Source organism: Syngnathus scovelli, chromosome 3 (genome assembly GCF_024217435.2).
Source record: "Syngnathus scovelli strain Florida chromosome 3, RoL_Ssco_1.2, whole genome shotgun sequence".
NCBI classification, from domain to species: domain Eukaryota; kingdom Metazoa; phylum Chordata; class Actinopteri; order Syngnathiformes; family Syngnathidae; genus Syngnathus; species Syngnathus scovelli.
This window is the reverse complement of record NC_090849.1, coordinates 21,342,270-21,369,595: the sequence shown is the minus strand read 5'-3', so window position 1 is coordinate 21,369,595 and position 27,326 is coordinate 21,342,270. Positions and strand designations below refer to the sequence as shown.

At 45.9% G+C, this 27,326-nt stretch overlaps 3 protein-coding genes across 8 annotated transcripts; 2 read left to right on the top strand and 1 right to left on the bottom strand.

The window, feature by feature from the left end:
* Window positions 1-1,141: 1,141 nt before the first annotated feature.
* LOC125994106 (cilia- and flagella-associated protein 157-like) lies at window positions 1,142-4,614 on the top strand. Its single transcript, XM_049763320.2, has 8 exons — window positions 1,142-2,037; window positions 2,162-2,433; window positions 2,893-3,046; window positions 3,116-3,383; window positions 3,691-3,791; window positions 3,924-4,032; window positions 4,129-4,223; window positions 4,287-4,614. The coding sequence occupies exons 1-8, from the start codon at window positions 1,889-1,891 to the stop codon at window positions 4,363-4,365; spliced, it is 1,227 nt and encodes a 408-aa protein (XP_049619277.1). The 5' UTR covers window positions 1,142-1,888; the 3' UTR covers window positions 4,366-4,614.
* Window positions 4,458-23,904, bottom strand: kank1a (KN motif and ankyrin repeat domains 1a). 6 transcript variants are annotated; one of them, XM_049763029.2, is made up of 13 exons: window positions 21,888-22,245; window positions 16,682-16,771; window positions 14,176-14,302; window positions 8,159-10,528; window positions 7,391-7,510; window positions 7,098-7,206; window positions 6,847-7,005; window positions 6,557-6,644; window positions 6,166-6,385; window positions 5,923-6,065; window positions 5,615-5,815; window positions 5,357-5,455; window positions 4,458-5,267 (listed from the first exon to the last, which is right to left on the bottom strand). In XM_049763029.2, exons 3-13 carry the CDS (start codon window positions 14,210-14,212, stop codon window positions 5,205-5,207), a joined length of 3,609 nt encoding a protein of 1,202 aa, XP_049618986.1. In that variant the 5' UTR covers window positions 14,213-14,302; window positions 16,682-16,771; window positions 21,888-22,245; the 3' UTR covers window positions 4,458-5,204. The 6 variants fall into 6 exon arrangements, with proteins under 6 accessions (XP_049618986.1, XP_049618988.1, XP_049618990.1 ...); XM_049763031.2 differs by lacking the exon at window positions 21,888-22,245 and adding an exon at window positions 18,239-18,564; XM_049763033.1 differs by lacking the exons at window positions 16,682-16,771; window positions 21,888-22,245 and adding an exon at window positions 23,762-23,904.
* Window positions 23,891-26,500, top strand: fbp1a (fructose-1,6-bisphosphatase 1a). Its single transcript, XM_049763364.1, has 7 exons — window positions 23,891-24,060; window positions 24,438-24,600; window positions 24,663-24,755; window positions 24,863-25,006; window positions 25,281-25,418; window positions 25,929-26,048; window positions 26,135-26,500. Exons 1-7 carry the CDS (start codon window positions 23,891-23,893, stop codon window positions 26,330-26,332), a joined length of 1,026 nt encoding a protein of 341 aa, XP_049619321.1. The 3' UTR covers window positions 26,333-26,500.
* The last annotated feature ends 826 nt before the right edge of the window (window positions 26,501-27,326 follow it).

Here is a 27,326-nt window from a genome sequence, read left to right as displayed (position 1 = left end):
CGAGTCATGAAGTTCCTGGCCGACGCCTCATCACGCGCGCGGCGCGCGCTCCTTTGGCTTTGTTGCGGAGGAGCCGTCAGAACGTTCAAGGCTTCTTCCGCAACGATACGTTTGTTTAACAAGGGCACAAAGACAAATAGTTGTTCACGGGCCAAACTGATAATAACAACTAAAAAGTATCCACTTAGGGACAAAATTCCCGGCATGAGATGTCTTGGGAGGTCTCGAACGTCATGGCTGCGCGCTAAATAAACGTCCAGAAAAATCGCAAAGAAAAGTCAGTTGAATCAATAATGTAAGTTTTGAAAATAAACATTTTCTTTCCCGTTCACTGCAGGTCACAATGGGGACACCGATTGCCATTTTTGTGGACGATTGGTATTCAGCAAGAAAAGGAGAAAACAAAAATCCACTGATCGACCGATAAGGCTAACTATTTCCTTGATGACCTTGAGGTCGACATACCGGTCACTATCGGTCAAATTGATGATAATAACAACTAAAAAGTATCCACTTGGGGACAAAATTCCCCACATGAAATGTCTTGGAAAGTCTCGAGTGGCATGGCTGTGCGCTCAATAAATGTCCATAAAAAAAGCAATAACAGTTGAATAAATCATGCAAATTTTCAAAACTTTCATTTTCACTGCAGGTCACGATGGGGACCCAGTGTCATTTTTTGCGGACGATCGTTATTCAACAACACCAGCAGAGAACCAAAATCCACCGATGGACCGATGAGCCTTTCAACAAGAGGGCGCAGACACACAAACGACCACGGCGCTTGTTACCTATGTTACACCTGCTTGAAGCTGTCGCCCCCCCCACGCAACGTTGAAGGAAAACACTTATTTCGTTTGTGCCGTAAAACAAATTTGTTTGTGCTGCAACGCAATGTTTTAGTGATGAGACTGTATTTTATAGGTCATCCCGAGTCCACCCGGCGCCCCATCTGCTCCAAATGAACCCAAAATGGCTACCGCTCGCTTGTGCTGTATATATATATATATATATATATAAATAGAGAGAGAGAGAGACAGAGAGAGAGACAGAGAGAGAGACAGAGAGAGAGACAGAGAGAGAGACAGAGAGAGAGATTTTTTTGTCGTTTTAAACTGATTAATTTTTATTTATTTGTTTTCTGACTTGCTAACATAAAGAATTTATTCTTCAGAAGTATAAGTATACAAAATCCCTTGTATGTTCTCAAAACGATTGGACTGCATGTATCCGCGTAAATCGCGTCATTTAACTTCCTGGTAAAAATCGATCATAATAAATATAATCTAGACGTTTTAAATGAATTATGTTTTTCATAAACGACCATACTATATGTGATTTTGTGCCTATATAATAAGGATATTTTTGCAATTTAAATATTGCCATGTTTCCCATGAACATCACTTAAAACTCATACTGTTTACATTTCAAATAAAACCATACATTGTAAATGCAGACATTGGATACGCGCATATGAACAGCAGCATTAGTCAACTTCTTGAATGAGCTCAATTTTCATAAAGTGCATTTTTTAATGTTTTACATTCTTGCGTATGTTCTTCAATTGCCATTTATTTAGTATTTTGCTATTTTCCATAATACTCACGACATAAACTTTATTGAATCCTGTTTTGTTACTACAACAACAACAAAAAATATTACCAGAACATAAAACGTGTACGCCTGACAGAAATGAATCGCCCCTAATTACTTGATTTAGGTCACAGTTCCCTCTTGTGGTTAAATTACACACCGTTTACATCACGGTGCGTTTTTCGGAGTTTCCAATCCTCTGAGCGTCCCTGAATGCCCCATCGCCTAGCAACCAAGTAGCGCACTTTAGCCTCCGTCAACTTTTTTCAAGCAAATCTTGTTTTGTTTTCTCGCCATGCCCAAAAAGGAGCAGAAACAAGAGGCAGACAAGAAAACAAAGAAAACGCCGAGCCAGGTTACTCCCGCCGAAGAACGAGAGCCTGGAGACAAAGCGAAGGATTTGTATCGCCTTCAAATACGCTTGTTGAACGACGAGCTCGACAGGTGAGTTACAATTAGAGCGACGGACAGAGACAGACAGACAGACAGATGGATAGACAGACAGACACTGAAACTCCATACTGTGCGTAATGATGGTCAAGTCCCCACCATGACACAACTGGTGCAGACAGCAGCTGAAATGCGAGCGCCTGGAGCAGGAGAAGACGTCACTGGTGCGTCGTTGCGTCCACGCGGAGACGGAGAAGAAGGAGGCTGTGGAGTATCTCAAGACGGAGATGCTGGACAAGGAGGACCAGATGGAGCAGCTGGCGGAGCGGCTGGACCAAAGTCTGCGGGAAGCCCAAGCTGAGCGAAATGGCCTGAGGGGACGACAGGCCGAAGAGCTCCGGGAGCTGCGGGATCGCATCCACCAGCTGGAGGAGGACAACGCCGCCTTAGGTGAGAAGGACCACTGTCTTCACCTGGCCTCAACACTATTATCACAATTAAAAACAGAATTCCATTTGTCCCATGAATTTGTTAGACAGTGTTCGCCCACTATTGGCTATTCAAACATTTGACACATGCTCCTCAAGGTTTGGATGGTGGCAAAACCATCAACATAAGTCTCAACTCATTTCAACGGAGTTCATTGGCAGAAAGATGACAGAAGATGGCACCAATACACTACCTCTGTCTAAATGAAGCACCTCGTTTTATGTCAACAAAGTTCATTAGTTCATCAAGGTGCCACTGGATGGCAGGAAAGCACTAATCTTGTTTGAACGGAGGTCCTCAAATTACATCATCATGGTTCCATGGCACCACGAGGCAGTTTTGATTCAGCAAACAAGGGAAGATTGTCTGAAGGCCCAAGTATCAAATGCCGCTGTTGAACTGACAACTCTGTCTCTATAGTGGCCCGGCTTGAAGCCGTGAAGACCTTTGAGGAGGAGAAGCAGCAGCTGAAGTCTGATGTGGTGGCTGCGCAAAAGAACCTGGCTGATCGGGAGAGGGAACACGCAGCCGTTATGTACACAGTAGAAATGAAAGCAGTGATGGATAAAACCAGGTGAGAATAACAGACATGTTGCTGAAAAGAAGGCAAGTTGTAAAACTGACACATCTGCTTCACCGATAGACTGGAAAAGGAGCTGAAGACGGCGGCTGAAGCAGCAGCGGTCGAGGTGGAGCGCCTGGTGGAGCAAAAGCTGCCTGAGGCCAGCAAGGAAGCAGTGCTGGAGAAACAGGAGGCGTGGGCGCGCTACGCCCGTCTGTCCGACAAGGCCCAGCAGTTGGCCCGCGAGAATCTCGCTCTGCGACAGCAGCGGGGCCGTAATGCGGCCGACGTGGCTATCCTGGAGGAAACAATCAACAAAATGGCGCGACAGAGCTGCTTCCGCAAGAAGGTCCCCTTTTCCCCCCGTTTTGATTCCCCCAGAAATTAGATTTATTTGGTATTTTTAAGGACTTTAAAATAGACATTGTTAGGTTTTTTTTTTTCATTAACTTACATGTTTTTATTGAATGCCTGCATTGTTAGATTTTTCAGGTTGAACCAAAATTTACTTTTCCAGGTATAAAAAAAATGTCTGTAGTAGAAAATCCTTCCAATTGTTTTTGTTTTTTCAGAAAAAAAAAAAAAAAGATTGTTATAATGCAATTGAAATGCCACATTAGCTATTCTTAACTGTACTGACAACAGCCCTCCACTAGGTGGCAGAGCAGCATAAGGCTGACCTAGCTGAGCGCAGTTGGGACCTGGAACAACTTCGGACTCAACTCGACCAATCCCATGCCGAATTAGAGGCACTCAGGTCCAAATTTAAACCGACATGGCGTCACATAATTTTCTGCTGATGACGTCACCACCATGCAGAAAGTTCAATATCGGGGGGTTAAGAGTGATTCTCAATATACAACCAAGTTGTTGTTGTTTTTCTTGGCAGAAAAAAACACACCACCACATGTGGTCATTTGAAGGCAGAGCTACAGGAGGAGAGGAAGAGGATTGGCCTGATGAGAGATGCGGTCGCCGCCATGGGACCAAGGCTCACTGTAATATTTGAACATTTTCTCAAGTTAATACATTCTGGCCACAAAATGACTTGGTTTTTCAAATTCCATGTTAACTATCACTATGTCAATTGTCAGCCACATACGGAGAAGCTGCTGAAACTACTGGAAGGCCCCCTTGACCCCCTCCTCAGTGACCCCACGCTGGCTGGGGACAACCCAGCCAACCAGGGGTGAGATCTCGCCCACGTAAAATTGTCCTTTCCACTTCCTATTCATTTGTCATGTCTGAGCAGGGCAGAAAGCGGCTACGGCCAACTGGGTCCTCTGACCCGACACGCTCCAAAGGCCAAACGTGCGCCCCCACACAGGTGAGTGACTGTGTGCCGCAAAAAAAAAAAAACCCAACTGCCATCTTGTGGCATTTTCACACAATCACTGCTAAAAGAGAAATGAATGAAATCCAGTTATGTTTCTCAAAGAGCTGCGTGCACTTTAATTGATGTTTATTGTTAGGTGATGACATTGTGCAAAATGACGCTAATGTCAACGACAGAGAAAGCGGAAACGACGATACTAGACTAACGTACAGTTTGTACAAACACAGCAGATGTGCTTTAGAAAATATACTTTGATAAATATAGGACTTCATGTGATATTTATATGCGCTCGTATTGAAAAATACTGTGGTCTTTTTAAATAGATACAAAGAATTGGTAGAAATGTCGCTGATGTCAGACTGGAGATCAGCACTATGTACACCGGACCACCATAACAGACAGTGAGAAAAATATATTGGGGGCTGATTTTCAGTTAAAAAAAAGAAAGAAGAAAAAGAATATGGCCTTTTTTGTATCCATAAGGGACACCAAAAGTTATCAGAGGCACCAGCTGGTTACATTCACAATAGAAGTGGTGGAGAGGGCTGTGGGGGGAAATCCTCTTCAGCTCTAATAAGGCAGTAGAGTATAAACGCTAGCCTGCAAGTTGCTAACAGTAGCCTCGAAACCAATGACAAGCTTCAGAGCAGCAACTTGGAGCCACGGTCATTCCCTTCAGACTTGGAGTTTCGAACCATAGCTTAAAAGTTGTTAACATTAGCCGCTATGCAGCTAACAATAGCTTCAGAGTGGCTAAAAGTAGCCATTCCACACCAAAAGTAGCCTTAGATCATCGGATTAGCTAAAGATGCACCGACGTTAGCCTCTGAGCAGCTAATCGAAGGGGCCCCTGCGAGTCGGGCTCGGAGACATCTTGCGACCCAGTCGAGGGGTTCCCTGAAAGGGATGAAGATGTCAAAAATAATAAAACAGCCAATGAGTTAAAAAAAAAAAGAAAAAAAAAAAAAGTAAAAAGCGGTACATACAGGCGACTGCGGTTTGGAGAAGTTGACGTGTGCGTAAAGCAGGACGGCGATGTCCTTGTGTCCGGCGTCCAGAGCGATGGACAGGGCGTTACTCTCGTCCTAAACAAAATAAAATGTTAAAAACATATATTGACTGAAATTTTGATCAAAGATTTTGTACTACATGACCCACCCAGGATTTGCGAGATATAACATTTCTACTACGGGAAGGGGAAGTGGAATATCATTATTTATTTAGTTTGCACGGTGATGACTCACGCTGTCGCTGAGCGTGGCGTCGGTACCGGGCTGCGCCAGGAGAAGCTTGACGATATCGGCGTGTCCGTGCTCACTGGCACACATGAGCGCCGTGGAGCCCTCGTCGTCCTGCAGGTTGACGTCGGCGCCGTGGGCCAGCAGCGCTCGGACCATGTCCATGCGGCCGTGGCTCACCGCCAGCATCAGGCCCGTCTGGCCCGCCTGAGCAAATTAGCATTAGTGCAAATGGCTAGCTTCTTCAAAAAGACAAAAATGTTATCTTACATTTCAAACTTCCTACAGCCACTTTTTTGGGCGTCTGTACTGACCTGACTGGCGCGTGCGTTGACGTCGCCCTTTCCAAAGAGCTCCTCCACAATGCGCATGTCTGCGGGCGTCTCCACGGCCGCCAGCGCCGCCAACATGATGGGCGTGTAGCCCGCTTTGTTCTGCTGGTTCACGTTGCACACATCTGCAACAAACGCTCGTATTAAAGCGGCGAGAAGGGATAAGCTTTCGATTCCAAACATTTTCTTTGCACGAATCTGTGCTGCCCAAGGACGCCAACTCACCGGCGTCCAACAGCTTCTTGACGACGGGGAAGTTCGAGTGCGACACGCTGTAGTGCAGCGCCGTGTTGCCGTTGCCGTCGGCCATGTTGACAACGTGGCGCAGCACGTCCGGCGAGACGGCGGCGAACGCCGTCAGGTAGTCCGAAACGGCAGACGCCGACGCCGCCTTCTGGCTGGACACGCGGAACCATTCGTGTTGTACCGTGTTGAGGCTCGCCCTCTGTGAAAAATCAAACAAGCACTCATGCAGAAGCTGCCGTTGGTCACGGCTCACGTCCGTTTCACACGCAGACGTCACACACACCACCTCTGAAAGCCCCACGCATGTAAAGGGACAACTTTTCGGCAGGTGATCACAATGCAACGGACGAACGTAAATGTGGACCCTCACCAGGTCTTTACTGCTCACGTCGTCGTTCTCGCCGAGGTGAACTTTCAGGATGTTGCACGCTGCCAACATCTTCTCGCTGAGCTCATATCTGATGACACAAAAAGATTTTAGGGCCTTTACGGATGTCCCCTCTCAAAAAAAAAAAAAAAAAAATACACTATCTCAACCCAATCATTTAACTTAGCTCCGTTCTTTCTTAACATCACCCAATTTACAGATTTTTCATTTTTTTTGACTCCGACCGCATTGTTTAAACTTTGTGTACGAAAGAAAGCAAACAATTCCCAAACCTTTCTCTTGTCTCAAGCTCATCCGAACTTCCTTCTTCAGTCTTCTCCTCCAAGACGTTGTCGTCACCTTGCTTATCTTCAATCTCATTTTCCTCGTCCTCAGATCCAGAGGAGCTGCTGTCCTCCGAGCTGGAGTCGTCACTGGACGTAGTCTCATAGCTGCTCCACAAGGGGGTGGCAAAGACAACACGGGAAAAGAAGGTTGAGGAGGTAAACTTGACCTGAAAACCTCAAAATGAAATGTCACACACCCTCCGTTGACGCCGACGAACTGCAGGTTCTTCTTGGCGCCGTTGGAGTCGCCCCTGCTGTCTTTTTTCTTCATGATGGACTTGAGCGCGTTGGCACTGCAAGACTCACCTGAAAGCATATGAAGCAAAGAAACCACTGTAGCATTCGATTTAAGAAAAATACAAATTGGAACAATACACTTTTCTTTCCAGCACTTTAGTGATGTCCTTTTTTTGGTGGTCTTTTAGATTTGGCCAAATGATTTCAAACACTCATTATTAGTGGTACCGTTTCCAAGGCAAGTGTTTCCCACCATGTAGTGCTGTGGACATTTGCAGGTCCATGCGGCTCTTCTGCTCAGCTGCGCTCAGCTGCTGGTGACTGGAACTTTCCATCTTGCTGCCTTTGTCGACGTGAGTCTTGGGCGCACCCTCTGAAAGGCAAGTTGCACAAGTTCTAGAAACGAACGATTCAATTGCGATTGTTTACGATTCAATTCAGATGATCCATTTCAATGTTTTTCTATCGACTCTGTAAGCAATCAAATGACACAAGGTGGAGTAAATTTGGACAAGCGTGAAATATTTCACACGATTACGGACTCTCATTCTTCTTGGTATGGATATGCGGGGTGTGGGCAGTGATTGACATCAGATGCTGCACTTTCACGAAAAGGGTCACTCGTAAGTCAGGGCCAGGACTGTATTGTTGCTTGCAAGTGCAAAGTCACGGCGCATTCCAGAAAGAGCGACCCGAGGCAAAACCAGCTGCAGCCCAGGACGAAGAATGTGTCCGCCAGCGTGAGAAGCGGCTTACGTAACAGCGAAGCGGCTATGAATCAGCACGAGGTGTGTAGTAAAGGGAGGGAGGCGATTTTAAAAACAAAACAAAAAAAAAGAAAAGTTTGGCTCCTGAAAAGAAATGAACTCATTGCTGGTTTGAGTCCAAAAGGACACATCCCAAAGTTTGGCTTCCCATTTACTGTCACATTGTCCTGTAATCGCTTCAACACTTTGATGTCAGCATCGATTGAAAATCCTCAGTACCAGAATGACACGAGATGTAGGTGAAAGTGACTGACCTGAGCGGGCGGCGGCCGCCAGGAGGTCCTCGGAACTGGCGTTTTTCATAGCCGAGTTGATGGAGGAAAGCGTGTTGACCAGCTGGCTGTTGATGGATCCAAACTGGGACTGGGGCTGACCGAAAGCCTCGGCCAACTCGCTGTAGTTCTCCGCCAGCAGCATTTGTTGCTCCCGCAGCAGCATCTGGACCTTCTCGATGTAGTGGTCCAGGCCGGCACCCCCTTGGGTGTTGGCCGTGTCGGCTTCGGGGAGTTGCGACGGTCCACACGCGATATTACGAGTTTTTAAACCGAGTAGGAAGTTCTCGTGAATGCTGACGGATCCCACCCCAAATTCCTTGGTTTTGGCGGCGCAGGATTGGCCGAAGAGTGACTCTGTCCCCACGGCCACCGAGCGAAGCTTTGCGGTCAAGAGTACGTCTTTGATGAGCCCCTCGCCGGCAGCGACCGTCCGAGTTCCAGTGGCGGCCGTATTGGTGAAGGAGTCGGTCAGCGCCGGCGTCTTGGTGTTGGTGGACCTGCTGATCAATTCCGTCTCGGTGTTGGTCCCTCGCGTGGTGGATTCCGGGGCCGCCGTGACGCAGGAGTCCACTTTTTCTGCGAGATCCGGGTCGGTTCCTCGGGACGCCTTTGTGCAGACTGGGCCCACGTGGACATCCACGGAGCAATTCCCGCTGGCGACCGATCGAAACTTCTTGAGCGACTCGGCCTCGCAGATGTTTGCCTGCTGGTACGCATCCTTTACATCCAAACCATGGTCCGGTCCTACGCCAATGCTACAAACGCTTGGGTGACATGACACTCCAACGGACAAGGTCCGAGCTTCCGAGATAAGATGGTCACCGACACCCCGACTGTGCACGGGAACTTTGGCCTCCACGGAGATGTTGTAGGTCTCGGGCCTGATCATCAAGCCCTTGTCCGCCTTCTTCTTGTTGGACCCACCAGCCGCCTGGAGCTCCAGCTTGAGTTTAGTCATCTCCATCTGGTGAGTGGTTTCTTTCAGCTGCACCTCCAAGCGGTAGATCTTGTCTTTCAGCGCCTCGATGGTCTGCTGCTGGAGCTCCATCTCCTTCTCCGTCTCGCTGGACAGGCCCAGCATGGTCTCGGTGACGCCCACTGAAGCGCTGCGGGTGTCCCGGGGCTCTGTCGCGACGGCCACGTCCCGGTTTTCGCGTTCTCTGGGCAGTTCCCTCCGCTGAAATTGTTGGAGGTTGTTCATGTTTTCGTCGGTGACTACACCGACGGACTTATGAAGGGTCTGGTTCAGATTGCGGTCCCGCACCTGGCTTTCAAATTCACTATTGTCAAGGGTGGTCTTCTCAAGAGCTTGGACCTCAGCAGCCAGACGCCTGAACTCCTCGAGCTGCTGAGTGTTCTGCTGCTGGGCTTCGGACTCGACGATGTGCAGCACCGTCTCTTTTTGGACGGGGCCCGGGTTCTCCATTTGGTCGGCGCTGCCCACGCTGTAGGAGCGCTTGCGAAAACCGCCGGGACCTTTCGACTGGGCGGCCAACTGTCTCTTCTCCTCCTGAAGAACGGCAATCTTCACCTGCAAGATGGGGATGGTCTTCACCTGCTCCTCCAACTCCTTTAGCCGCCGCAGGGCGACCACCATCTGTTCGCGGATCTGCTGAAGGTGCAGCGGGCTGACGTTGGTCACCGGCGTGGCCATACCGGAGCTCAGGGGACTGTGGCGGATGGAGCCGCCCACGGACGACGGGTAGTAAAGGTTGTGCTCTCCGTTGTGGAGGTGACCGTTGAAAGGCTGCGGGGCGCCGGGGGAGATCTGGCTGGCGACGACGGAACCGGAGTAAGACGAGAGCGAGCTGTTTGAGCCCGTTCCGCCGAAGCTGGCCAGACGTCGGCGGGGCGGCGGCGGCGGCTCCATCAACAGCCGCTCCTGCTCCAGGCGAAGCCGGGTCTCCATGAGGGTTTTCTCCACGTGGGGGTTGTGGCGCGGCGTAAACCTGGGCGAGGGCGGCGGCAGGACCAGCTTAGCTTCAGCAACGCCCGAGAAGACCTGTTGAGGTACGGCTTCGTAAGTCGCCTTTTGCAGGGTCAGCTGGACCTTGGGGTTGACGAAGACCGGCGACTGCTTGTCGTCGCTGTTGGAGGACGAAAGCGAGTCGGTGGACGTCCATTCGGTCCCGGTGCTGGAACGCGGCGCCGCCGCCGCCGCCGGCGTCCCCGGCTTGGCCCCTTTGGGCTTCCTCTGGACGCTCACTTTCTTGATGGTGTTGCCTCTCTCGATGTCGTCGACATATTTAAGAAAATCCAAGTCTAGCTGAAAACCGTACGGCGTCTCCACCGAGTACGGAGCCACGCAGTCCTTGTCGTTACTGCTGCTTGGACATCTTTGGCCTTGTGCTGCAAAAAAAGAGAGCCAGACAAAGCAGAACTAAATATAACTTGTGAGCATTTTGCTTTTACTACTTAAAAGCACTGCCAGGTGTCTTAAAACTTTTGTGATGTGCTGGATATGCAAACATTTTTTGAAAGTGTAGTGTCGTTGAGTGTGCATATCATTTGAAAACACGTGTACATACTTGTCTCTCCCACACACACAGAAATATCAACACACACACACACACACACACACCTGAAAGTGAGTGACAAGCAATATGGCGAGTGTAGCTAAGTCAGCCCCAAACTATGGCAAACATGTGAGGCAAACCACACATGAAAGCAGATTTGATGCAGCAAGTCCTAAAGTTGAAAAACAAACAAGGCTGGGCAAGAGCCGTATGCACGTTTTGTCTTAGCATTACACCAAAAGGTTCTCGCGACTCATTTGCTCATGGAAATGTTGATAAAAATAAAATAGATGCCCAGGCAATAAAAATGTGAACAAATACCAAACATTAAGAAAATAAAAACCTCAAGAAAAAAAAAAAAAATGCAAATATTAGCAAATACCCACCACAAAAAAAGTTGTAAAAATGTTTCTATACTATTACGAGGAAAAAATGAAGATGGAAAAATACACATTATTGGGAATAAACAGAAATACGAAACAACAACAAAAAACATTCAATGCAAATACATATTAGGGGAAGAAAATTCAAAAATATTCCAAAATACAAAAAAGACACACAATGTCAAAATCTAGCTTATAAATCCAAAACTATTTGCTGAAAATAAACAAAATTCCCAAAATGCTGACCTGGGTTGTCTTTCCCCCTTTCCCTTAGCAGCGCAACCCATGCACGTCTTCTTTGCAAGCTGCTTCACGTCTTTATCAAACGAGGACTGCGGTTCTCAAACACGAAATACGGCAGCAACAATCATGTTCACTCCTGGTTTAGCAGAAATCTGCTAGAGCCCTCAAACCACGTTTATCCTGACCCTTTTGCACTATCAATCATTAAAAGAAAAAAAAAAACATCTATTTTGGACACACAACAACAATGTTCCGCGTCAACTTATTTAAGCAAATGAGCTTGAGCTGCTCAAAGTCCAAACTCCAATGCGCGTGGCTCACCGAAAAAAGCCCCCCCCCCCCCCGGTCTAAAAGCAGGGTCTTGTTGTGCCTGGTAGGTATGCCTGGAACTCCAAGACCGGCTGGAAATAAACACGCTTTCCAGCAACAACTTTTTCCCTCTGTGGAGTCCACAATTTGGGACGGGAAGAAAAAGCCGCTTGCGCCTCACTCACCTTACTCAATCGCTCAAAAGGTGCTGGAGCTCTTCTGCTTTGCTCGCTAAGACTGTACAAAGATTACAGTGTGCTGTTTCTAGACTGAGGAAGGAGGGGGGGGGGGCAGCATTTGGATCAAGTCTGTAGCGCGGCCAATTGCGCGAGGCTGTGAGCCAAGGAGCTGCCCTCTCCCAAAGAAGAGAGCTGTTATTCAGCCGAGGGGGCGCTGAACTCGCTGGACTAACAGCAGCCCCCCCTCCCTCACCCTCCCGCCACAGGACAAACACATGCAGCTACTGTGCATGTTCAACGTTCAAACCGGACACAACATTAGGTACACTTGCAGAAGCTGTCAGAGACATAGAAAGATGTTTAGTGCGCGCGCACACAAAAAAAAAACATTCGAAAAAAAAAAAATACAATTAAATATTAAAGATTAGCTGGAAAAGAAATATGTGGAATGAATTTAGAAACTGAATACTTGAAAGAATTTATAAAATATTGGACGTTAGCCAACAATACAAAAAACATTCGTTGAAAATAATGCAAAGTTGTAATTAAAAAAAATATATAAAATAGTATTCAGTACAGAAATATTGGGTTAAAATAGCTACAGGACTAAAACATGATAATACACAATTATTAAAATATAAACACTACAAATATACGTATACACACATAGTATACACACACACATTTACAGACATACACGCATACATATATATATAGATTTAACCCTGAAATGGAATCTTAGCATCGCCACTCTAATCGATCAATCAACAAACGGACTCAAACGACAGATGACAAAAGCTCATCATCAGGACAATGCTATCGCTGATTAGCTCTTCAAAGTTGCTTGCGTGTGACAGCCACTGCAGTTTTGAGTCCATCAGCGGGGGTGGGACTAAGTCACACAGAGTATTTGAAAAGTGTAAATCTCAACTCTTAAACGACAACAATCGCTGCAGTGTGTCGACAGAGTGAGAAGACTGCTCCGTCATTGTTTTCCCGCTGCGAAGAAGTTCCCGGGCACGAGTCGACGAGCGCCCGAGTCGCCGACAGCGGTGACGGGTGGCCCCCGTGGTACCGCCGAGACCCCGTGACACGCGGGAAGGAAGGCCAGCGACGGGGTGGACAAAGCAGCAGCTGAGGTGCCTTGACATGGCCATGGTCTGAGTTTTTCCAAAACATGATGCAAGTGGGTGGAGGGGGACTCGAGAGGACACACACACACACACACACACTCGTACTCACACAAATGGGACACATCGACCCTTACACATGCATGGTATTTCCTGGCGACGCGACACGTTTTACACGTCTAATTATTTTCAAGAAAAACAGTGTTTGAACGGCTCTTGGCGAGCAAAACGACACATCCGTCCCCATAAAAAGAAAGACAGGAACCCCCCCCCCTAAAAAAAAACAAAAAAACAATACAAGTACACACATGCTGAACATTCCTGCCCTTTTCTCGAGCGGGCTGGCAACAGACGGGGCAAAGCCAACCACTGGATTCTCCCCGGGGCCCCAGACGGATGCGCCGCTGCCAAGTCCAACAACTGCATCCGATGAGGACGGCGGCGAGGAAGCGCCAACAGCACTTTTCTCATAAATGGTCAAAGAAAACACAGGGGGGGGAGTGGACATGGCGTGGCCGCTGCGTTCTGCCAGAGAACGCCACAAAAGCTCAAGTGCCAGATCACCACACAAAAAGAACGAGGCATTTGATGAAGTCAACTCCAAAGTAGGCAATCACCTGGCCAACATTCCTGTAGGGATTGGCGGGACAGAGCACTCTCTCGTGTTAGTCCGGCAAGGAATGCGAGAGGCCGTCTGCAGGTGTCTTTCCCCCCCCCCAGGACTAGCCCTTCATTTTGCACTCAAGCGTGGAAATCCTTTCCGACACGAATGCACAAAAACCTTGCAAATTCCTGCCAGTGTGCGAGATTGCTTGAGAAAATTTGACTTTGGCCAGTATGTTCAATGACTGCAACAATGTCCAAACATTCTGCCTACATAAAATATATTATATATATATATATATAATATATATATATTTTTTCAATATTTCTCTCTCTCTCTCTCTATCTATATCTATATCTATATCTATATATATATATATATCTATATATATATATATATATATATATATATATATATATATATATACAGACACACACACGCATGCACGTACAGGAGCTTGTCAGATATTGTCTGAATTTTGCCCCAAGACAGCGTTGTCACTCCGCCTAGTGGGCAAACTAGTCAATTACAGTTGAACCTTGCATGGTCCCCTGACTACCTGGTCACTTTGAAAACACAAGCATACATACACATGTGCAAAAAAAGGCACTGTGATAAATGCGGGTGGTTACCTGACGCGTTGCCGTTCATGTGCACCGTTTGAGCCATGGTTGCCGCCGTTCAGCACCGGCGCCGTCAACATCAACACGTGGCGGTGTCGTGCTAAGGCCACGCATTAAGTCCGGGACACCGTGCAACCTGGTGAGAAAAATAAACACACTCGTGATTTCAGTTGGTGATGTCGATTTAAAGTTGTGACCACGTCGATGATGCCATCAACACATCATATCAAAGACTGCCCTGCAATAAAGATTGTCAAAGCCTGTCGTTTCTTTCACGAAAGCTAGCGGTGACGACATGTCCCGCAAGGCGTGTTCCGTTCTAATCCAGAACAAAATGGATTCCCCGTTGGCAGCTTACCTGTCGGCCTCACGCTAACGTTTCTGGAGAGTGAGCACCCCACAAGAAGCTAAGAGACGAGCAGACGGGCGCCCGCAACAGAAGGGAAGGCTAGGGTTCCCGCGGCTAAGTTTAGAAGACGTTGTCAAATGACAAACCGAGCAAAGTGCAGACTAAAAGGGGAAATGGGCGAAAGTGAGCCTCATGCTAAAGGTAGCGCACGTAAAGTCTAACCTCATCCAAGACTTGGGCGACGTTTACAAAAACATCGAGACTCTGTTTTGCCATCATGATTTTCAAAATACCTACGCTAAGTTTGTTGAGATCTTCTAAACGGTACAAACATGTTCAAAACGGTCTTCATTTACAAAAACGTGTCTTTCTTGTTGAGAAAACCAAACTTGAAGTTCATTTTAGACGCTCAATATCTACCAGAACGCCAGACGTATTAACCAAAAGCACAGAGGTCATTTGAAAGGCTAAAGCTGCACGATGGCATCAAAAATTAGCCAAAAGGCAAAACTCACCCGAATTCACAGCAGGAGAGAGCAAACAAAACACATTTGTGTGTCGATTGCCTTCCAAGCACGCAAACCAGAATGACTCGTTTTGTTCTCAGACATGACGTGAACAAATGAGGCGCACGTCGTCACCTCGCTTGAGCGGCAACCTTGCGAAGCAAGGAAATGTCGGGCAAAATTTGCCGAATATTTAAGCAGCGAGGGTGAACCCTGTAATAAAACTTTGATTGGACGAAAAAAGGGAAAAGGCCCTGCAGAAAAAAAAATGACGAGCTACAGCAAGAATTTTTGCAGAGGGCTAAGCTAAATGCTAACAGTGTTTTAAGCATTAAGCGTTAATCAATTTTAGAAGTCCCTGGGAAATGAATAGCGCCTAAATTAAAGGAACAGTGTGGTCATGAGACATAGGTGGACTTTATTTTTCGGACAACATTGACCCCTGGAGGCAGGCGTGTGAACTTTACTTGGAAAATTGAAAAATACTGTCGTAAACAAGGAGCCTTGAGAGGCAATATTGCTCATCCACTTGCGCCACATAGTCAGATAAACGTGTGCTGAGCGTTTCACTTGCGAACGAACTAAAAGCTCCCTGGTTTGAACCTGACTGAATTAGAGGCTGCTCTTCTTCCTGCTGCACGTCCCGCCTGCACTTGAGGACAATCTGGAGCCACGCACTTGTTTAACGAAAGCCTGGTGAATGTCACTCAACACTCGCAGCGGAAGGCCCGAGAGGCGCCAGGCAGGTCGAGTAAAAAAAAAAAAAAAAAAAGAAAAAAAAAAGGCTGTAGTTTAAATGCTATATATATTTCTTTTAGTCAGGCAATTGACCAGTTAGCAGGATTTTATTTTTCCAAATATCAGAATTGGCAAAAAAAAATCTTAAATGAGTCAGTCAGTGAATGCTAAAATGCTAATCTGGCCATTTAGCGTAACGCTAACACACAACACAAATCAGGCCCATCTGTTGAGCGCCTCGCCACCGGATGGCGCTGTCATCACGCCGTGAATGGTGGCGACGCTGTCGGCGGGGCCCCGATTAAGTGGTTTTGACGTCATTAGCCGTCGGGGATATGGAGCCGGCTAATCTGGGAGCCCGGCCGCTATATCCGAGCTCAAACGCGCCGACGCCGCGATTTAAGCTCAGGAGTCCATTTGGGCTCCATTAATAAGACACCGCATGGCATTAGTATCAAGCGCAAAGCCAAGTGATTCTTATTCAGCTCTCAAATCCTCATTTAGGCCTCATTAATTCAGTTTTCATGCAGATGAAGCAGTGGAGTGGCCCCTGAAAAGGGGAAGCGCAGGATGGACGCGGGCACGGGAGAAGAAAAAAAAAAAGAAAGAAAAAGGAGGGAGGGCACAGTGTGAAGACTAATCCTATTAAAGTGGAAGCCAGATGATTTGTTTTGAGATAGGCGGGAGCCAGCGAGAAGACCCTATCGCACTCCCATCAACGCTCGCCATTTTACTCCCAAATCTGAAAGTCTAACGACGTTAAGGTCTTGTGTAAACAAATCATTTCAGTCATAGGAAATTGGGATTGTAAGCGAGCTGCAAATGCAATATGCGACACCTGCTCGCTCCCAAAACAAATATTGACTGGACTGCGTGCGGTTGTGCTCCAGCTCATTTTAAATACGCTCGACTATAGAGTCACCTGTGCTTCAGGACGTGAGGGGGTCAGGCGAGCCGTGGACGGCGTTGCCTTGGGGATCAGCCCTTCCTCTCGCTCAGTGGAAACTGAAACCTGAGAAGGCACGTGTCCATTGTCACCCAGTGAGATATTTCTCCACACAGTTTAACACAGAATTCAATAGGTCAACCAGATTGTTGTTTTGACATTTCCTGGTATTTCCGCTGTGTAATGGGAAACAAAAGTGCTGCATCATATTAAAAGTTACCATGCGGGCCTTCACCAGCAGCAGATGAGATCAACCACCGGGGGAGCTAATCGGCACTGTAAACAAAGTGCTGCCGACCCACCCGCAAGAGGAAATCATTTACTGCTGCTGTTAAATGCAAGCCCCTCCCCTCCCCTTCACCAAGCACCCTTTTCGGGAATAAACACGCTGCCAACGCTGAAAGATTTTTACGGCGAGACTTCCGATGTGAGGAGCGGCAAAATCTCATTGCTTTTAATTAGGATATGGTCATTAGGGAGGAACCACCGGCGTTGTGTGCCAGCTGCAAATGGTTGCCAACATATTTTTAGGCTTATGTTGGTGGTCTTGTGCTATATGGTAGGCCACAAAATGCTTTACGGTTTACCCATCAATGATCGTAGCCGTCCCATCTGGTACACAACGGCAACCAAAGACAAACTCGAAAAGGAGACATCAGACAATACAGAAAGCATCCTTTGTCACTGGGACTTTGTAGTTTTCTTCACATTGCATCTACATTTGAATCTTTTGTCACTTGTCTAATTTCTTTGTTTAAATATTTTTGAATTATGTATTTCCCTCCTATTATTTTTTTTGATCCACGTTTTAATTCCCCCCCCCCCCCCCCAGTAATTGTGAATTTTACATAGAATATTTTTGTAACAGGGCGGCACGGTGAGCATTGGTTAGTTCAGAGCTTATGGGTTGGACTCCACCTCGGGCCCTCCCTGCGTGGAGTTTGCATGTTCTCCCCGTGCCTGCGTGAATGGATGGATGGTTATTTTTCTCAACATTTTCTCAAAGTTCTTCTGTGACTTACAAGATTATTTTGTTCTATGACCAGGATCACAATAAGAACTTGGCTTTGTGCATGATGATAGCCTGTTCAGCATCAGATTTTACCATCCAAGAAGTTCACAGGCTTTTTCCAGAATTGGACAAGGTAACCGGTCCATTTGGGCTCAGCAGGCTGCACAGCTTTACTGCTCCCCTAACACCTCCACAGAACAAAGCGGAGGAAGTTGACAAGTGTCATTTGGTCTCGACTCACTAGTTTTAGAGCACATTTGCACTAAAACAAATCCATTTTCTATTGGTTTTCATAGGGACAGCAAAGGATGAACCCCTGACTGCGGATCAGACAAGCTTGAACAAGTAGCACTCCCCCCCCCCCCCTTTTTTTTAATCCTCCCTCAAAAAATTAACAGAAAGAAAAATGTTTAAAATGATGTCACCCAAGTTTGTAATTATAATTTCCCTTAAGGAAAACATTTAATGCAACACAGCGGATCAAAAACGCATTCTTACACAAAAAGGCCATTTCTACTCACTTCGTTCAGGTCCAAAAAGTACTCCAGTTACTTTTTGCCACACATTTCCTTCCCAACTAGCGCGACATACACGGAGAGAAAACATCCCAGGGATTAACAAGGAGACGTCACCCGGCGCTGTCTCACACGGTTTTAGTTTAGGCCAATCACAACACAGCAGCGCACGCGCGGTAACCTGACAATAGCCGTCTGTGCGGGGCACTGAAACACGAGCAGCCTGGTGTGACTGGCCGGTCCGGGGGCTTTGGGGGTTCTCTCAGCCGTAAAACGGTGGCATCCTCGGGGAAAGCGGAGTGTTCATGTCGTCCCACCAGGTTGAGAAGCGCAGGGGTTTTGGACGGGGCAAAAAAAAACGTGACAAAGCAAAAACTATTGCCAAGGAAGTTGGAATAAAAGTTCCCATCCAGTCCTAGTGGTGGCAGTAATGAGCATTACATAACTATCTGACACGTGTCTTTTTGTGTAATTTTCTTATGTTTTGTCAAATATTTGTCTCCCATCTAATATTTCATTCTTTTCACATTTTTTTTTCAATTTCTTTGCATCTTAACACATTTTTTTTCAAATGTGTCCTGCATTATTTGTACCTCATGTTTTGACTTGTTTTATTAACATTAAGATGCTTGTTGGCAAACTGGTAAACTAATCAACATAACTATTAAGTTGGGAACGGGCAAAGAAAGATGTTATAACATTTTGAGGCAAATAAGACCTTTGTATAAGAATTACCCCTACAGTCCATTTAAAACAGAACCCAAGTGGGGTAAGCAAGGCTAACGATGCACATTACTGCCATCTACAGTACTGGAGGCGAGCTTGTTCTACGCTCTACTTGTGGTGGTAAACAAAGTTGACGTGGCAACTTTCATGAGTTTATTGTTAGAAAAAATAAAAATAAAAGTAGCTTTGGTCTGGCTAAATTCAGGAAGACGCCTAGAGGAATGCCTCCACTTGACGGGCTATGTCTGTGCATGCCTGCATAGCTGAAGGCTTTATCAAAATATCAACGGAAGCCTCTGCCTGCCTTAAAAAAAAAAAATAAAAAAAATAAACAAAACAGGAGCGAGCTCTTCCTCCTCCTTGTACACAAGTAGCGCTGAATGCTTGGAGCTAAAGTTGTCCAGTATGGGGATGTTGCCAGAGGAACTAACGATGGCCATTGATTTTCCTCGACAAAGCACATGACAAGCGAGTGAAAAAAAAACAGATTAACCCAGGGAACAAGACACCATTGTGAAATACACTCGAGGGTCTAATTGAGGGTAAATCCAACCACCATTGAACAAGTCACCTTTTTTTAAATTAAATCTCGGGAATGATCATCAAAATCAGAAGGTTTAGGAAAAGCTTCCAAATTTGTCTGCTCATGTCGTCTATCATCGTCGGTTGGGACGCATTTGCGCAAATTACCCCATTTTGTTCATACACAAACTTGAAGAGAAAGTCAAGTCAGCCATTTTGTTTTGAGGCAGCCATTTTGGGTGGATTCTGGGACTCGTACTTTGGCAAACTCCATCCACTTGAACTCCAATTTTAGACCAGGCCAGAAACACTAAACTTGCCTACACCATCTCATTTGGTCGGAAAATGGCAACATTTGACCTTCATTTCGATGAGTCGCCATGAACAAAGGGCCTGTTCATTGCTGCTTGCACCTTTAATGGATTATGTTTACAATTGGTAGACCAGCCTTGACCCTCCATAGTGCGTTAGCACCTTTGTCAGTGCTAACGTTACCCATTTGACACGACATGCTAGCCTGATCATAGATCAGACATTATATAAGGTACACTGCTGTTATTTAGGGGCTTATGGGATCCATTTACACCAAACAGCATCATTGTGTTCAGTTCTCAACCGATTTTTTTATTATTATGGAGTTCCTGGCCATTCATCCTAACCAAACTTAAAGCTTAAAACCAAAGTAGGTACTCAACCATGATTTTCGGTATATAGCATTTCACGCTCTTCCAAACTGCATTGTGTTTCACCACACTGAACTATGCTGCTTGACGGATGTCTTTGGCTAATTACAGGCCAGTCACGGAGGTCCTCATCCCACAATTTGAATAACCTTCCGCCCGCCGCACTCCACCGCAGAAACCGAAGAGAACTTGCTAGGAGGTGCCCTCAAAAAAAAAAAAAAAACACATTCCTGCGCTGAATACATGCACAAATTTATCACTTTGGCTTAACATTGAGCCCACGTGGCGTTTATTTTTAGCGTCCAAAGTATGTGCAGATGTGCGGCCAAAAGCGAAAATTACAAGTGAGCGACACCACGAAATAAATACAGCTGCAGCGAGGGACGAACGAATTTGATGCGATGCGCGCTCAGGCAGTGCAAGTCGTTTTCCCGCAGCAAATACCGGCACGGCGAGAGCGCTAATAACAGAGGGAAATCGAAGGAGGCCTGTTCCAAGGCTCGGCTTTAATCATGTGGACGGAGGGGTCGTGTCACTACGGTGATAATTGAAGGACCTTTGCCACGAGTACACCCAGGCCGGTGCTGACCCGAAGGGGCCCGCTGCTAAGCCCTATGTACCAAGCGACACCAGGCGGACCCTGCTAAGGCCATGTATGCGCAGCTTTAGCGCTAAGCTCGCTTTGAGACGTGACTGTGAAATAAACAAGCGCACCAAAGTGTCACTTCCTAAAAGCTAAGGACAGACACGTACAAGTCTTGGGAAAAAATCAATTAAGTTGATTGCAGATTAGACTGTTTGAAATAAACTAGCCAAATTGAACTAGTAGTTTCATTATTGGAGTCGAACTAATTCCAACTGGTGCAATTGTTACACTTGTCTGCATTGTTGATTTCCTGAGAAGGGATGCAAATAGCAAATTACTGAGGTTGCACCTTAATAAAAAGAAATGTTTGAAACTCTTTAGTTCCTTTACTTTAACCATCATGGAAAGAACTCTGACCTAAAAACTAAGATTCGAGAAGAGTTGTTTTTGCTATGTTGCAAGCCTATCTGAAAAAGCCTCCACAACCTAACCAAAGCAAGGTCAAAAGTGTTAAGCCTTTTCTGAAAATATTCCATTATAAAATTAGGCTGACAACATCTAACTCATCTTGTGTAATCTTTCCCAACATAAATACACATAATTACCGGTGCAAAGTCAATTTTAGAGCACATTATAATGGACGCGAAGAGAAGTTACGCATTCAGTTACATGCACGGCCAAGTAATGTGGTTGATTGAAATCTCAAAACTGAAAATACACGTTTTTAAGTTAAAAAGTCACATGTTGGCAGTCGTCACTACACAAATGTGGCATAAAAGGATGACTTTCACTCAACCACATTCTGGATTTATGCATGACAAAATTGCAAAAACACATTAAAGACTCTATCCGACTTAACTTGTTTTATTTGAATGCATGCGGTGCACGGAAAGGTCTGTTTTCTATGGAGCTCAAAGTCCAAACTGCCAACACTGAGCACGTAAACGCAACACTAAAACTTCCATCGTAATCCGGTTAAAACGGCAGCACTTCATTAGATTGTCTCGTCTGCTCTCCGCAGGGGGGACACCTGACCAACTTAGGGTGCACTCATGAACAATTAAGCCACCCGAATGAACTCAAAAACGGATTGAATGTATCCAGTTGATTGAAGAGAGGGTGCAAGGGAGAGGCTTACCCGATGCAAGGTGTCCTCGCGCAGGCTGCCTGATTAAGATTTGAACGCAACACCGACGATTCCCCCTCAGTCTCGTATGCGTGAATACAGGCTCCACGGATCCAATAATGCGTTAAAACCACGCAAAATCCACTTTTAAAACGCTCCCGAAGCGCATGCAAGCCCCGTGTGCGACGCTCTGTCTCCTCTTTGTACTTATCCACTTGGCTTGTGTGCGAGTGAGCCGCAACTTGTGGAGGGGCGACGCGCATGCGCACTGCATGTTCCAATTTAGCTCGGCCCTCCGCTCAGTGCTAACGCGAAGGTCAAATAGTCACAGGTGTAATTGCTCACCTGTGACTAAATTCAACTTCATCATAAAGTTTAGTTTTAAGGTTTTAAAACATTGAACTATACCAAAAATGACGTAAATAAAACTATGGTATGTTGCCACCACAAATTAAACCACGGAAGAAGAAAATTAGGGGTTGGTTAAAGGTGCAAGTTTCAATTATCTTGACCAAGAGATTTTTTTTTTTTTTTTTTTTACATTTAAGTACAACGCAAATCGTAAAAACGTTAGTTCGCACACTGGCTTGAGAAAGATAGCCAGGCGCATTGATATATCAAAACAGATGCATTTGTGTGTTTTTCCACAAGTTTTCATTATATAGACTCGACAAAGATGAACGTCCATCTCGTCATATTAGTTTAGATATCTTCCCGCTTTTTTTCCCCTTTTAATTACACATTTATTGATTATTGTCAGTGTTGTGCCATAGATGTCCTTGCTGTGGGATAGAACTGTCGAAGGTCGCCATCTTGCGGTAATATCGCAGATAACAAGAGAAGACATGGCTGACATTTTGTAGTCCCTTGTAGTTTTTAAGACTGTCAAAGTAGACTTTTTGCATGCTGATCTGGACCTGTTCTGACCTCGATTCACTCAAATTAAAAAAATGCCTAGACTATTCCATCCTAAAATACCATTTATTTCATATTACGAGCTGACTTTGACTTTTTAATACCATTTATTCATGTCAAGTTTCATTGTGGAGAGGAACTGATAATCAGAAGTTGAATACAGTACATTACATACAGGTATGAGTGTATGAGCGTTTTCAAAATGTTTTATATTTACATTGTTCATTTTCAATGGTACTGCTATGCCTATTGTCAAATTCTACTGGGGCATAACTAGAACATTCCATGCCACAAACAGCACCACCATCTTAAGTTTCTGTCTTTCCTTGTTTGAATTTGATTGCCATTTCTATCTCTTAGAGTTAAATTTGTTCTGAAATTATTAAGCGCATTCACATGACGTGATTATGCAAGCAAGTGTGATGCCATTGATTGAAATGGCAAAAGCACACTTTGTAAGTGTTTAATCACAAGTCTTCTGGTCACTAGGAGCTACTAATAGACGGATCAAAACTGAACATGAAGTTTTAGAAAAAATATTTAGGCCTGAGATGGAGTGTGACCCAAAGGTTGAATTGAGGTCTTGTGTGTGCTAACCAATTGTCTTGCTCCGCAAACAGATACAACAATGGCTTGTTTGACGTGTGGAAACTTTTAAGCCTTTCAAATAAAAACAATGCAAGGACCACAATGTTCTTACTATAATGAAATGTGCATTAAACTTTTTTTTACTTTTATTTTACTGCGTAACGATAGTCCAACTGCTTATGTATACATATGAGAGCTTTATACATATCGTGCAAGTGTAACTAATGAATTGTCCGTACAACCACGTGAACTTGTGCAACATTTGTCAACACGTCATTATGAAATGTGCGCAATGGCAAATACAGCGTATAGTCACAGTCCATTGTGGAGCTCACACTCCATCTTATCATCTCGAAAGTTGCAACAAAGCGAAGCAGTGTTACCTTGAAGGCCACGCCCCTCCTCTCCTCTCCTCACTCTGATTGGCCCGTCGAGTTTCGCGTCAGAGTTGCATTTAAGACCCGCGGCACTTCCTCCTGTGGACTGAGAAAACTTTTTTGGGGGTGGCAATCATGTCCGACAGAGGAACCTTCGACACCAACGTGGTGACCGTGACCCGCTTCGTCATGGAGGAGGGCCGGCGGGTCAAGGGTACCGGGGAGCTCACCCGGCTGCTCAACTCGCTGTGCACGGCCGTCAAAGCCATCTCCAGCGCCGTGCGCAAAGCCGGCATCGCTCACCTGTGAGTACGCACCCCTCCGAGTTTAAGACTGTAATTTTCGTCATTATAATTACTCACTCAAACACCCCTGGACGCCATCCGGAACATCCACGTTGGCTCAGACCAAGCAGGAGATTCTGGTTTGGCTCGAACCAATCAGGAAGCGCATACCTGAGGCCACGCCCACCCCTCGTCACTCAACAAACACAATGATTACATCTGGTTTGATGGTTATCACTTAACCATTTAACTACTTCCAATGTTTTAGTGATAGCTTAATGTGCAAAAAAAAAAACTCGTGAATGGACCCGCGCTAAAAGTTTACATGACTGCACCTAAAAGTTCATTTGTACATGCTTGACCTTTGTTGCTATTCCTGTGCGTGTGTTTGTTTGCAGGTACGGCATCGCGGGCAGCACCAACGTGACGGGTGACCAGGTGAAGAAGCTGGACATCCTTTCCAACGACCTGGTCATCAACCTGATCAAGTCATCCTTCACCTCCTGCGTGTTGGTGTCAGAGGAGAACGAGAAAGCCATCATCGTGGATCCCGAAACCAGGGTAGGACGCTGGAAGAACATCACATTGGACCCCGGCAATGAGCCAAAATGTCTTCTCCTCAGGGCAAGTACATTGTGTGTTTCGACCCGCTGGATGGCTCCTCCAACATCGACTGCCTGGTCTCCATTGGAACCATTTTTGCCATCTACAAGAAGGTACTTGCACCAGGTCACCTTCTAAAACAGGGTGGGCCAAAGAAGCCACCAGAATACACCCCATGAAGATTTGTGACACATTAACATTCCACCATCTTGTCTCGCAGGCGTCGGAAGATGGCGAGCCTTGCGAGAAGGATGCCCTGCAGCCCGGCAGGAACCTGGTGGCGGCAGGATACGCCCTCTATGGCAGCGCCACCATGATGGTGCTCTCCACTGGACACGGCGTCAACGGCTTTATGCTCGACCCGGTCAGTACATGGATTTGGTTCATATTTCGTGTTGATCCAGGTCATTATCACTGACAGAAATCGTGAAAAGAATTTACAGAGCAGAAGTGACTTGAATATTTTTGAAGTGATTTGTATCAAAGTTGGCGCAAATCCAGATGCACATTTTTTTCCCTCAAGAAATACCTGAGACAGGTGTGAAAGTAGTCCAATGAAATTCAGTTCTGAAGTAACTACAGATGACTTAGAAAATGTAAATGTCAGATAAATGATTTTCACCCTTGCTGCTCTTCAGGCCATCGGCGAATTCATCTTGGTGGACCGGGACGTAAAGATCAAAAAACGGGGGAAGATCTACAGCTTGAACGAAGGCTACGCCAAATATTTCGAGCCGGCTGTCACAGAGTATTTGCAGAATAAGAAGTTTCCTCAGGTAATGTCGACATAACCGCTGGACAAAGCTCCAGGAAATGAGTTTGTGAAATTGCCTTCTTCTTCCTTCTTGTTAGCACACTGTTCAATTTTATCTCTGTCACGCTCCATTATTGTTAAACGAGTTCAGCAATGCCTTGCGATACGACTGAGACGTCATTTGGCATTTTTTTCCTTTGATTTCATAATACCTCCACGAACAGTAACTCCGTCGGTCTGGGTTATACTGCCCCCAGGTGGCTAAGGCGAGCACACCAGAAGGAGCAGCATTTTGAATTCTATTTCATTGTCACTAATGTATGTCTGTTCATAATTAACCGATATTTTTAGTGCTATTTTCCTCATTTAAAAAAAGTGAAGGTTCGAACAGTTCAATGGCATTTCCGTCCGTTTGAATGCATTACCGAGAGTTTTGGGTTACAAACGGTACGAATTCAACTTAAATCGCAAAGCACCATTGTATGCCTTGGTTAGCTCATGGCTAATGTTAATGCATTTGAAATGACCGCAGGACGGCAGCGAGCCCTACGGCGCCCGCTACATCGGCTCCATGGTGGCCGACGTGCACCGGACACTCATGTACGGCGGGATCTTTTTGTATCCTGGCAACACAAAAAGTCCTCAGGGAAAGGTGAGTGCTCAAAATGAATGTAAAGCAACGGGTATGTAAAAGAAGCCATTTGAGACGATAGTAATGGTTCACCTTTTTGCTGCAAGCTGCGTCTGCTCTACGAGGGCAACCCCATGGCGTTCATCATCGAACAGGCAGGGGGCGCCGCCTCCACGGGCTTCGAGAACATCCTGGACATCCAGCCGAAGAACATCCACCAGAGGGCGCCGGTGGCCATGGGCTCCTCCGAAGACGTAGCCGACTACGTGGCCGTCTGCCGCAAGCACGCCGCCAAGGCAAAATGAGCTCGGTTCACGTTGCCGTCCACTCTTCAGGGAAGGAGACAAGTCTGCTAGCTTCTATTCCAAAATGTGTCTGCGTTTTGATGTCTTATTTCATGATGTTCCATACATGTGTCATTTAAGGACTATGAAGAAAAATACATTCCACAAATAAACAAATGGTACAGCTCATTAAGTATGATTCAATGAACACTAACTGGAATTAGCTCTTGTGTTTATAAAACTCGTCAATTATTATACCTCAGTTTTCAGCCTTCATTTGAAATGAATAAATGAACAAATAGCACAATAATGACATCTGATGCTGTTGTTGCAATTGATCTCCAAAAAGATATTTTGTCCTGCTGCAAACACGAAGACTTCCTCTGTTCACCTCTACCTGTGACTCCACAACAATGCACACACAACATACACGTGAAGGACCACAACTTGACCTTATTCATGCTTCATAATGATTAAAAAAAAACTCCACAATAAATGTGTCAAACTTCTATCCTCCTTTTAGCACTCTGGCTAGGCTTGTGTTCATCCTTGAAGGGTCAGGCGTACTCTAGTTACGTTGACATTTAAGCTCAAAGGTTAGCAACAGTTCAGGCGGCCCCTGCGAACTTTCATACAAACGCTTGTCCTTCCCAGCAAGTTCTCTTTAGACAGCTGTGAGGCTGCAAGTCTGCTGTATTGTCATGTTAAAAAGTAACCGGGGCAAGTTTGAAGCAAACAGTCAGAGTAACATCCTGCAGTTGCTGCTTTCTGTGTAAAATTTGCATCCACGCCTCTGTTTAACGAAATATCTTAAAGGAGCTTAAGGGAATGTTGAAAAACAGCAACATGAAATTTAACACTGACACTGGTGTGCATTTTTGCTGTGTTCTGTGTAAAATTCCCAAACGGGTAAAGATGGGATTCACTGTTCCAGCTCCAGTGCTGCAATCATGCGGGATGGGAACTCTGTGTGAAATTCACAAAGTTGAGACAGGTGTATGAAGTTTAACAACCG